The 12,584-nt window shown below is 39.0% G+C and overlaps 2 protein-coding genes across 2 annotated transcripts; one reads left to right on the top strand and one right to left on the bottom strand.

The window, feature by feature from the left end:
• Positions 1-1,837: 1,837 nt before the first annotated feature.
• On the top strand, positions 1,838-5,583 carry LOC132851147 (extracellular calcium-sensing receptor-like). The gene is made up of 6 exons (XM_060877784.1): positions 1,838-2,010; positions 2,202-2,499; positions 2,940-3,773; positions 3,973-4,194; positions 4,482-4,605; positions 4,688-5,583. Exons 1-6 carry the CDS (start codon positions 1,838-1,840, stop codon positions 5,581-5,583), a joined length of 2,547 nt encoding a protein of 848 aa, XP_060733767.1.
• Positions 5,584-9,538: 3,955 nt separating this feature from the next.
• On the bottom strand, positions 9,539-12,584 carry LOC132851716 (extracellular calcium-sensing receptor). The gene is made up of 6 exons (XM_060878701.1): positions 12,445-12,584; positions 12,046-12,340; positions 11,056-11,871; positions 10,739-10,960; positions 10,532-10,655; positions 9,539-10,449 (listed from the first exon to the last, which is right to left on the bottom strand). The coding sequence occupies exons 1-6, from the start codon at positions 12,561-12,563 to the stop codon at positions 9,539-9,541; spliced, it is 2,487 nt and encodes an 828-aa protein (XP_060734684.1). The 5' UTR covers positions 12,564-12,584.

The raw sequence follows: 12,584 nt of genomic DNA, 5'->3' as shown, positions 1-12,584 counted from the left end.
GGCTGAGCAAAAGAGGAAAAATGCAGGAAGCAAAAGATAAATCATTGCGCTGCCAACTTGCATGCTGATGGAGATCATACTGACTGCCATGGCTTTATATAGGAGGTTTAACCCTGGGCATCTTACTATGGTTTGACATCATCCTGGATCACATTAGTCAGGTGATCTCCGCTTATCATCTCCTATGTAGATTCACACTGATTTACCAGTGCGTCCTATACTAAAAATTACTGTATAGGTTCCTGAAAGCTATTATAGACTTTAAGGCCAAAATAAATGAGATGTGGCTTAATATGTAATTTATTATCGCTTACCCTTTCATTTAAATTTCTCTTTGTATCTATTTTCATTACCCTATTTTATTTTTTATATTTATATTTATATGTGTATAACATTATATATAGGCTTAGTGGTTAGCATGTTCGCCTCACACCTCCAGGGTTGGGGTTCGATTCCCGCCTCCTCCTTGTGTGTGTGGAGTTTGCATGTTCTCCCCGTGCCTCGGGGGTACTCCGGTTTCCTCCCCCGGTCCAAAGACATGCATGGTATGATGATTGGCATCTCTGGAAAATTGTCCATAGTGTGTGATTGCGTGAGTGATTGAGAGTGTGTGTGTGCCCTGCGTTGGGTTGGCACTCCGTCCAGGGTGTATCCTGCCTTGATGCCCGATGACGCCTGAGATAGGCACAGGCTCCCCGTGACCCAAGGTAGTTCTGTTAAAGCGGTAGAAAATGAGTGAGTGAGAGAGAACATTATATATATATTGTGTGTGTGTGTGTGTGTGTGTGTGTGTGTGTTTATTTATTTATTTATTTATTTATTTATTTATTTATTTATTCCTAGTAGCACAGGCTAATCACTTTTAAATATACACCCTGTGAATGTGTAGGCCTAAATGCTTAGATTATGACAATGTATTGAATAGATAACAGTCCTCTTAATTCATCAAGATGGTTAGATTTTGCAAAAAAACTATAAATGTACAAATCAAATATTATACCTGCTCTCTAAAAATCTCTGAATGAGCTTCATACATACAGTGCATAATTTATGCATCCATTATATTATTATAATCATATATTATAAAAATTCTGAATGAATGAATGAATTAACGAATTTACTGATATTTTCATTTAATAATGCAAAAATTCTGAGCTGAATGCATTTTAGTAGTATGTAATTAGCCTATATAGAATAATTTATTCATATTCTGCAAATTCTATTGTGTATCAGTCAGAAAGAGAAATCTAAGGCAATCCTAAAAGTCTATAAACTCTAAGGTAGTCTTAGGTGACCAACCCACACCCTTATCCCTTTATACTAATTCAGTCTTAGACGCTTATTTTATTTTTTTAACATACTTATAAATGTCATTAAAGTAAGTAAGATTATGTAATAGGCTGGCTGTCAGAGTTTACATGCAAACATATAATATCCAGTAGAAACGTTTCTCCAGGATGCTTAGAAAAACTTCTACAATCAATAATCTCATAAAAATAAGCCCATAATCTAATAAAAAAAAAAATCAAAGCATTATACTAATGTATTTTGACTTCATTTACTTTAATGATGTTTACTGACATTTTAGAAGCCGCCATATTATTTGCTAGCATTAAGATCACAATCTGAAAAGCACTTGAGCTGTTTTACTGTATAGAGAGACTGACAGCAGTAACAGCAAACATCATTGGTTCACATGTTTCTCAGGGACAAGACGACACTGTCCCCTGCACATCGTGGGACCTATATAAGCTCATCTGAGCCATCTTTTTGTTTTGTGTCAGGTATGGCATGCCATTGTAATTTGCTCACCTTATGGTTTCTTTTAAATGCATTTATGTGTGGTCAGTCCACAAACAAGGATGAGTGCGTCTACCAGGGAGATGAAGGGACCCATAGTTTCTACATGGGTGGAGATGTGATTTTGGGAGGTCTGTTCCCCCTGCATTACAGCCCTGTTTCAGCAGTGTGGTCTTTCCAGAGCAAACCTGAACCAACTGATTACAAGTAGTATGTGACTGATACTGACTTTGAAAATGTAAATAGATGTAAATATGTAAATGGATATATTTATTGCTGATGTATATTTATCTGCTTCCTTTCATTTGTAATGCAATATCTCTGTACATTTTTACAATAATTTCTTAAATGAACTTTTACTACAGTTGTTTTTACTACAGTTGTTTTTGTGTACACTGCAGCTTTAGTCCTCGAGCCCTAAGGTGGATGCGAACAATGACCTTTGCTGTGTCAGAGATAAACCAGAGACTGGACCTGTTACCAAATCTGACACTGGGATACCACATCCGAGACAGCTGTGATGACATACCTGTGTCAATAAAGAACTCACTTCTCCTGGTCAATGGGCAGCCTGAGAAAGCAAATGGATCTGGATGTGTGAATGTTATCAGGCAGCCCTCTCCAGTTATTGTAGGGGATGCTGCATCAGGGATATCCATGGCTGTGCTGAGAACACTAGGCTCATTCGGTATACCTTTGGTAAGGCAGAATCTATTATTCTGAATAAACCATATTACAGTAAGTTATAACCATAAATTACAGCCCATGGTGTTAATGTACACAGTTCATGTTTACTTATTGCCCAAAAACTTTAAATGCATATATAATTACATAAAGGAAAAAAAAACATTGATATCATTTCACATTAGGATATGTTTTATTTCATTAATAGTAACAGTAATATTAATGAATGGACAGTAATATTTCATTACTCCTAATATAACCTTGCTTCTATTTACTTTTTATTTTGTGCTTCTTTATTGTCTGTAAACACATCAACAATTAAGAGACAGTAATGTGTCTTAAGCAACACACTACTTTTATGTGTGAAAAATTTTTATTTGTTTGTTTTTTAGTGTATTTTATTTTCATATTTTTTTTTATTAATGTCTCACGTGCTCATTTTAATCTTCTCTCAGGTGAGCTACTTTGCATCTTGCTCATGTTTGAGTAACAAGAAAGAGTTTCCCACATTTATGCGAACGATGCCAAGTGATGAATTTCAGATTAAGGCTTTAGCAAAGCTTGTCCATTATTTTCAGTGGACCTGGGTGGGAGTTATTGGAGTGGAGTCAGACTATGCTCGCTTTGCCATCCAGCTCTTTCTTAAAGAATCAGCAAGATATAATATATGTCCTGCATATGTTCACTTTTACCCTGTCACACTCACTATTGAAGCTGTGCATGGGTTAATGGATGTTATTAAAGCCTCCACAGCCACAGTCATTCTAAACTTCTCTGGAGAATCAGAACTGCAAACTATTCTGAGAGAATGCAAGCGACAAAACATCACGCATCTGCAGTGGATTGCCAGTGAAGCTTGGGCAACATCACAGGCATTGTGGAGTGAGTTCCATGATCTCTTACAGGGAACTCTAGGGTTTGCCATACGCAAAGGTGAAATCCCAAACCTTGGTGGATATCTCAGAGAGATGAACGCTTCCACTGCACGAAGTTCAGATTTTTTTACAGAGTTCTGGGAGGAAACGTTCCATTGCCGGATCAATGGATCTTTAAACACGCATGTACATAGACAGGAGGACCAGAACAGGGACGCTTGTAGTGGGAGAGAGACTCTGGACAATGTGTATTCTATCTTTACAGATGTATCAGAGCTTAGAGTGTCGTACAATGTATATAAAGCTGTGTATCTCATAGCACATGCTTTACATGATATGAGTACCTGTGTTCAAGGACAAGGCCCTTTTCAAAATGGAACATGTGGGAGGCTAAATCCCCTTCTGCCCTGGCAGGTGTGTGTGTGTGTGTAAATGAATGTGTATGTAAGTATTTGTGGATATATTTTCACACTATTCTAGTTTAAGGATGTCATCACGTAATGTTTCTGCAAATTCGGATCTTAAAAACAACTTCATTGATGGAAAATACTGTATGTTGATGATGAGATCTGGAAACAATTCGACCAAACTAACTTCTCAATCTTCCCCAAAGCTGATAAGCTACATGAAGAGATCAAACTTCACGACACTAGGAGAGTTTGTGCACTTTGATGAGAACGGAGATCCTATTGCATCTTATGATTTGATGAACTGGCAGGCATCAAGTGATGGCTTACTTCGCTTGGTGAAAGTGGGGTTCTATGATGCATCACTGAAGGAGGATAATGGCCTGGTCATTAATGAATCAATGATTATTTGGAAAAGAGACAATAAGGTGTGCGCTATTTTATTCTTCACCAGAGCGTCATTTGTACGTTTACTTATTATTCAGTTTGTCTGCATTATGCTCATTCACAGAGAAGATCTTATGTTTTCTATCTTAAAATGGCAAAATACTGTTTGCTCATTAGGCAATTTAATCTCACAAAATCAGCTAAATCTTTTCCACGTATACTTTCAGTAGATTTATAGATTTATTTATTTTTAGTTTGTCTTTTCAAAGGGGATTTCCGTGTGTGTGTGTATGTGTGGTGTGTGTAAAACCTCCTACTTTATTATTAGGCACCAGTATCAGTCTGCAGTAAAAGTTGCCTGCCTGGCTCCAGGAAAGCCAGGCGAAAGGGTGAACCCATATGTTGCTTTGACTGCATACCATGTGCTGAAGGAGAGATTAGCAATCAAACAGGTGTGAAACTGCTTTCATTGGTCTTATTGCTATGATGTTTATGATCATGACAATAGAATACGGCTTTTTGTTTTCCTCACAGACTCAAATGATTGTTTAAGATGTTCAAGGGAAACATGGCCAAACCATGCCAGGGACAAATGCATACCAAAGGGCTTGGAGTACCTGTCCTATGAGGAGCCCTTGGGAATAGTTCTCTTGGCTGTTTCAGCGTTCGGAGCTTGTTTGACTACTGCAGTGCTTTATGTGTTTATAATCTACAGAAATACTCCAGTAGTTCGAGGCAACAACATGGAGCTCAGCTTCCTCCTACTCTGGTTTCTATGTGCATGCTTTCTGATTAGTCTGACATTTATTGGCAAGCCCACTGATTGGCTCTGCCAGATTAGGTTTACAGCCTTTGGAGTCAGCTTTGCACTCTGCATTGCCTGCATCTTGGCTAAGACTGTAGTGGTTCTTATGGCTTTTAGGGCCACCCTACCTGGTAGTAATGTCATGAAATGGTTTGGTCCACTTCAGCAGAGGTTAAGTGTCATATTATGTTCTTTAGTTCAAATACTTATTTGTATCATATGGCTGGTGACTAAACCTCCCTCTGCTGCCTATACTACTGCGTTCTTGAGTCCTACTATAATTGTAGAGTGTAAAGTGGGATCAGAAATAGGATTCTGGTGCGTATTGGGATACATTGGCCTACTTGCATGCATGTGCTTTTTAATAGCTTTTTTGGCCAGAAAACTTCCAGACAATTTCAACGAAGCAAAATTTATCACATTCAGTATGCTTATCTTTTTTGCTGTGTGGATAACATTTATCCCTGTTTATGTGAGCACTCAGGGAAAATACATGGTTGCTGTGCATGTCTTTGCCATCTTAGCTTCAGCCTTTGGACTGCTTCTGTGCATATTTGCTCCAAAATGCTATGTTGTTCTGTTGAGACCTGAAAAAAACAGCAGACAGCATATGATGAAAAAATAGTGCAGAATCATTCACCAACCCTATTTACAGTACACACAAGCACAGATATTTAGAATCAAGAAATTAAAATGTATTATGTCTGCATTTGTAAAATATTGTATGCTGCAATAAACAGTCCGTAATGGCTTTGTCTTGTGCTGCTACACAAAACAAAACAACATACCACTATAAATTGTAGAAAACTGGCCACAACATCCATATGTGCTTGTTAAACATCCCATTCCAGTTTTAGTCCACATTTGGCAAGCCCACATGTAGTTGTGATGATCAGGTGTCCACAAACCATTGTCCATACAGTATATGTTCTTGATAACTACTGAGAATATTGATTATGAGGTTAAACAATTTAAAAAAGTGGTCATTGTTCCAGGTAACTAACAATTCTTGACCCTTCTAAACAATAGGCTAAATGTCTCTTTATCTTATTGTAGCCTACCAGCTAAGCACACTCTTGCATGTGAATCATGTCCTTGAAATTGTTCATTTAGTGTCTAGGCCTCATTACAATATAAAAAAAATTGACCTATTTGTGACCTATTTTATAATTGACCTATTTGTGTCTCCTTGCTTGTAGTGCTTGATATCAGTGTAGCTCTTGCTTTCCTAGTTTAGGATATACATTTTTTCTTTATACTAATATCTTTGATCAAGGGAGACTGATCATCGGTTTGTAAATGTCCATGTTGGCTTCTTTCTCTATGAATATGAAAATAAAGTTTGGTGTTCCACAAAGGCCCATTGTTTTTTTTCATAGGTCCTTTCACGTAGTAGCCTAGTGGTTAAGGTATCGGAATCCACCAAGCAGGAACTGCTGGGCCCCTGGGTAAGGCCCTTAACCCTCAATTGCTCAGTTGTATAAATTGAAATAAATTGTAAGTCACTCTGGATAAAGGTGTCTGCTAAATGACAGAAATGTAAGTCCATATATTTAATCTGTAGTATTTCAAGCATTAAATTGCATTTTTGTCAACAAGCACTTTTCTTCATAAATAAGCATAAGAAATATTCTACATCCAACACTGAGTACAGTCTTAATTTCTAGAACTGTGCTTAACTCAAGTGAAAAATTGTGAAATTTGTATGCTTTTGTCCTTTCCTTTTATGTTACAGCAGAAGAATATACAAGTTAATTTAATTACATATTGTACACTGTACCTGTGCACATGATAATAAATCTTGGACCTTGTGTCACAACATGTATTCTGTACTCTGAGGCACAACACTAAAACCTGGAATCACTTCATCCAGCTCAAATCTACAATTGAACAGAAATCACCATCCCTTTGTTCTGAGCCGTAGGGTCCATATTATGCTACTGGGTCTCTTTTCGAAATAGAAATGTACTTCGGTCAGTGCAGTAAATGAGGTTTCTGTGAGGAAGTTGTGTCTAAGATTTGTGTGCACATACACCAATTTAATGGCTCCGGAAGGACACGTGACAAAGTGACTACGCACCAGCAAATAAGGACATCTACGTCACATTACTCCAGCTTCTTTGTCTTTAGGAAGCGCTCTGTGTATGTTTGTTATGTTTGTGTCGATTGTCTGTCCTGTCTGTATATATATATTTCAAGCGCTAGGCAGGGAGTCATATGTTGCTATCTAAGCATTTTAAGAGGTGTGTGCATCCGGCTCCCCAGCTATATCATGGACACTTACATTACATGCAGCATCCGCAAACAATCTGGCTGCATACATTGTGAGGGATTCCCTCCCTGCTTGGCTGGAAAATACAGAGAAGCGGAGCAAGAGAAGCATACTGATCTGAATACAGATCAAAATACTGATCTGCCACAGCAATCAGTGGTGCTCGAGGAGCTCCTCAAGGTGGTGACACACAAGTGTCTAAATTGAATTTAGATTGGCCTGAAGAGGAAGTTTGTGTAGTCCGTTCTAAGCTAGACATCAGAACGCAGGTCACCTTCATGCTAGCTGCTCCGGTTTTTCCATGCCGAGGTGCCCAGTTCTTGGGGAAATCCCTTTTCTGCGTGTCTTTTTTCCCCAGCAATGTCTGAATTTATGGCTATTATTGGGCTTGAAAGTCAAGTCAGCCTGCTTTTCCATCCAAGCCTTGTAGCCTTGTAGCATCCAAGCATTGTTCACAAGAAGGATGGGGCTATGTCCAATTTTGGACCTGCAGGCTCTGAACTGTACCCTGAAGACAAGTTCCAGATGCTCATGCTTAAGGTTATTGTCTCCCAGATTAGGTCCGAGGACTGGTTTGTGATGACAGACCTCAAAGACACTTATTTTCACATAGGCATTTTGCCAGAGCACAGGAATTTCCTCAGATTCGCTTTTGGGGGGAAAGCCTACCAGTACTGTGTTCTTCATTTTGGCCTAGAACTTTTACCATGCACATTTACAAAGTTCATGGATGCTGCCCTTCCACCGCTGCATCTCCAGAACATCTGTGTTCTGAATTACCTAGACGACTGGTTCATTCTGGCCCAGTCAAAGGCTATGGTGATCATCAAGATGCTGTGCTTGCCCATATAAGGTATCATATAATGGAGGCAGGTGTTGAGGCCTGGGGAGTGGCGTCTCCACCCCCATGTGGTGGACTGAATTTGGCAGATTTTTGGCTGGGCGGTAGTGGATCTGTGCCTCCAAGGAGTTAATCCACTGCCCACTGTGGTTTTCTCTCTCTCATCTGGCCCCTCTGGGCCTGGATGCTTTGGTACGGGCGTGGCCAACGCTCCATCTGTACGCCTTTTCCCCGGTAGCTCTGCTCCCACAAGACCTGGCCAGAGTGCGCCACGGCCGAGTCAACCTTCTCCTAGTTGCTCCTCGTTGGCCCTCTCGAGTTTGGTTCACGGACCTTGTCTCCCTCCTGGACAGCACTCCATGGGAGGTTTCCATCAATTAGGATCTCCTCTCTAAGGTGCAGGGGGCAATCTGACAACCCTGCCCCAAAGCTCTGGGTCACGCCCCTGAGGGGAACCAGTTCCGAGAGGCAGGCCTTTCATCAGAGGTGACAGAGGCTCTATTGAATGCTAGGGCTCCCTCCACTAGGAAGCTGTATGCCCACTCCAGGGTCCCAGGTACTGCAGGGCTATTGATGTTCTGTTCCCTGTCTGCTCGTGCTCTCTAATGGCCTCTGGCACAGTCAGGCATTCCCATAGTACCAGCCCTGATGCAACATTGAGTTCCCTCAAAAGGGAACTACACCAGGTTATGTATGTAACCCAGTTCCCTGAGAAGGAAACGGGATGCTGCATCGCTGGTCATGTCCCGGGTGTCCTCTCATGCTTCCTTCAGACAAACAGCATGTTGCACACACAGCGCTTCAGACACAACTACCTCACAGAAGCATTCCCACAGCATCACAGCCATGACGCAGCATCTCATTCCCTTCTCAGGAAACCGGGTTACATACGTAACCTGGTGTAGTTTGCTGAAATTGATGACTCCCAAAAATCTGGTGGGTTGGCAAAACTTGTCTCACCAGTCTGATGTATTTCCTGCCAAATGAACAATGCTTTCAGTGTTTCACCCACAGCCCTATCCTTAATGGACAGGTTCTATGGGTTTTAATAGGCAGTTTTGTATCTCAGCTATAGGAGTATAATATAGGAGTCTAACAAAGACAGGGTTAATGTAAACTATGTTTAAACTATATTTGATCAGTAACATTTTACGAAAAGGTCTTTGGAAAAAAAAGAGCAAACACATTTAAGCAAATAATAAAGTTCAGGAGCTTAGATGATTCCTATTTTTGTTTGTTTGCTTTATTTATAATACTGATATGATTTAAAAGTGACATAGATATAATGTTCATTATGGAAGTAATGTTTCAATTCAAAATATCCATTGTTAATTTAATGCACATAATTAATAGGTTCTACAATTCCATATCATATCATACTGTATCATTCCATATCATAACATACAATACCACATGTTTCCTTACCTATATTTTATTATTCTTTTATAATCTCTCAATTAGATACATTTAAGTAGACTTTGAATTTTTCCCCATTACATGTTTTTTTGTGTTTCTCTCTGGCTTGATTAAAATTATGTAACATTTTGGAACAAAAATGCATATCAGCAGGCCAAAAGCTGAAGACAAAATTGCAAATATTTCTACAGCTACTGTATACTTTCCAGGAGAGCTGACATAAGCTGGAATAAAGGTGATCCAAACTGCACAGAATATAAGCAAACTGAATGTGATGAATTTGGCTTCATTAAAATTATCAGGCAGCTTTCTGGCTAAAAAGGCCAGGACCAAACAAACGATAGCAAGAAGGCCAATGTATCCTAGAACGGCATAAAATGCAGCATCTGAACCTGTGTTACATTCTAAAATAATTTTTTTACTGCGTTGTTCAAAAACTTTATCTGGGAATGGTGGCACAACATTTAGCCACAGAATACAAATAAGTATTTGAACTGCAGTGCATGAACACACAATGGCCCTTTGCTGAGGTGGTCCAAACTTTCCTGCCACATTGCTCCCAGGTAATGTTGCTCTGAAGGCAGTTACCACAACTATAGTTTTCCCCAGCATACAGGAAATACAGAGTGCAAAGGCAATGCCAAATGCTGTGTGACGTAACATGCAGGACCAAACCGTGGGCTCGCCAATGAATGTGAGTGGACAGAGGAAGCAAAATATAAGGGAGAGAAGTAAAAGTAAGCTCAGCTCAGAATTATTTGCTTTAACTATTGGTGTGTCTCTAAAATATATGAATACCACCATAGTACATAATGCTAAACAAGCACCAAATAGTGACACGGCTATTAGAACAATCCCCATTGTTTCAGTGTATGAAAGAAACTCTGTTATTTTCATGATGCAGCTGTCTTTTCTTTCATTAGACCAGTACTCCTCAGGACAGGTGATACAATCTGTTGCTCCTAAAGCAGAAGAAAAATGTTTTGCAATGCCAGATACCTTAATATGCGTTATTTAAGCAATATTAATTTAATACCACTGCACCTGTTGTATTTGATATAGAGCCATCAGCGCATGGGATACAGTCAAAGCAGCACAGAGGTAAACCTTTAATTTGTGCTTTTCTTGTGCCTTGTGGACAGATTTCTGAGCAAGCAGCTTTTGGAGTCTGAGACAATAGAGCAGAGTAGAAATGTTGGAGCACTTATGGGATTAAAGAATAATATATGTTTAATTATAAGTTTATCCTACCAAATTTCCTGTTCTCCAGACTATCTTGTCTTCATTTATCACAAGTTCATATTGTCCATTTGCAGAGGTGCTGAAATGACCAACTGGAATATGCTGCACTTGACCGTCTCTCAGCTGCCAGTTTATGACTTCATATGAGGCAGGTGGATCTCCGTTCTTGTCAAAGAACACTAGCTCTCCAAACGCATCCACAAAATGTACTTTTTTCAACTGTTCACTTACCTTAGGGGGGGGGAAGCAATACATAATTGCAAAGATGTGAAAACGATGATTAAACCTTGAAAATAAATACATTGTGAATAAATTGTCTAGCTCACCAGGTTTGGGGTTATCTGTAACAGAGGAAGACACAGTTTCGAGACATTGGTCTTAGGTTTTTCACAAAACAGAACCTGATGTAATGCATGAGCGATTGCATACACTGCTTGATAAACATTATAGGCCACTCTAAGTTGTGTGACATCAAAGAACTTGTTTGTATAATCTACTGTTTCAGCTCCTGAGCAAGTTTTTGTGCTATTCCCAAAATCAGTTATTGAAGATGAAGGCCTACATCCTACAATTGTTTCCCAGAAATCACAGACAAAACTGGATTCTGAATCTTTATAAGGGCTGATATCTTTCAGAATTGGTCCCAGTTTGGTTATGGCCATTTTTCGGACCACAAATCCTAATGTTCCTCCAAAAGATTTAAACATTTCTGGAGTGGATGGTCGGTCTGCAGTTATCCAGGCTTCGCTTGCAATCCATTGTATTCCTGTAATGTTCTGTTTCACCACTTCTATCATTAAAGGATAGAGATCTCCCTCTGGTACAAATGCAAGAATCACTTCAACCGTTGAGTGCTTTATCAGTTCAACAACTTCAAGGATTTTACTTTGGGGATATGTTCGCAAAACTGTGCCAACAAATGCAATGCATACACCATGAGCCTCCACTTCCTTAGTGAATGCTGTTATCCCATTTCGTCCATAATCATTGTCAGACTGTATAACTCCAATCCATGTCCATCCAAAACGTTTGACGAGGAAAGCCAAAGCCTTTGCTTGGTAGTAGTCACTTGGTATTGTTCGGAAAAATGTAGGATATTTTGTTTTGTCACTCAAACATGCACATGTTGAAAAGTAACTCACCTATTCAGGGACAAACATCATGATTTTATAAATGTGAATGCATATATATATATATATATATATATATATATATATATATATATATATATATATATATATATATATATATATATATATATGCACAATGCTTTTCAAAATTAGTATGTATATGTAAATTAGCTTAAATGTTATTACCACTGGTACTCTGAATGGTCCAACTGTCCCAGCCACAACTAAAGACTGAGTAGAACCTGATTCAGCCACAACAGCAGAGAGAGGAGGTGGATGACATTGAGTCGAGTTGGAAGAGTTATTTTCCTCTGACATGCTCACCAGAGTGAGGGCAGCTCGCAAAACATTAATAGGAGATGCACAAGAGTCTAAAATTTTATACCCAAGTGTGATGTTAGGAAGCAATTTCTCATCTTGATTTATTTCCTCTATTGCAAACATCATGGTTCTAGTCCAGCGAAAGGCTCGTAAGTCAAATCTATGATGAATGTTAAAGTTAAACAAAGCAAAATAGAACAATAAAATACATAAGCATTCAACTAAGCATTTTTAGCATTTTCTTCCTTTTTTTTTTTAACTCACCCTTTACATTCGGCTTTTGGCGGTTTGTTTTCAAATGAAGTAAGAACATTGTCCTGTTTGTTAAATATAGGAAAAACTCCACCTATCATAATGTCTCCTTCCTTAAACATGTCTCTCATTTCAAACTTACCCAGCAGGTT

This window comes from Tachysurus vachellii, chromosome 9 (genome assembly GCF_030014155.1).
Source record: "Tachysurus vachellii isolate PV-2020 chromosome 9, HZAU_Pvac_v1, whole genome shotgun sequence".
In the NCBI taxonomy this organism is placed as follows: Eukaryota; Metazoa; Chordata; class Actinopteri; order Siluriformes; family Bagridae; genus Tachysurus; species Tachysurus vachellii.
Note: the sequence above shows the minus strand (reverse complement) of the source record. Positions and strands in the feature narration are given on the sequence as shown.

Bases quoted from the DNA above. Each gene is read 5' to 3' on its own strand.
- LOC132851147 (XM_060877784.1), top strand. From the start codon at position 1,838: ATGTGTGGTCAGTCCACAAACAAGGATGAGTGCGTCTACCAGGGAGAT. The intron at 2,500-2,939 runs GTAAGGCAGAAT...ATCTTCTCTCAG, and splicing joins GCTCATTCGGTATACCTTTG to GTGAGCTACTTTGCATCTTG. The intron at 4,195-4,481 runs GTGTGCGCTATT...CTTTATTATTAG, and splicing joins TTTGGAAAAGAGACAATAAG to GCACCAGTATCAGTCTGCAG.
- LOC132851716 (XM_060878701.1), bottom strand. From the start codon at position 12,563: ATGAGAGACATGTTTAAGGAAGGAGACATTATGATAGGTGGAGTTTTT. The intron at 10,961-11,055 runs GTGAGCTAGACA...CCCCCCCCTAAG, and splicing joins TACAGATAACCCCAAACCTG to GTAAGTGAACAGTTGAAAAA. The intron at 10,450-10,531 runs GTGCAGTGGTAT...CTTCTGCTTTAG, and splicing joins CTCTATATCAAATACAACAG to GAGCAACAGATTGTATCACC.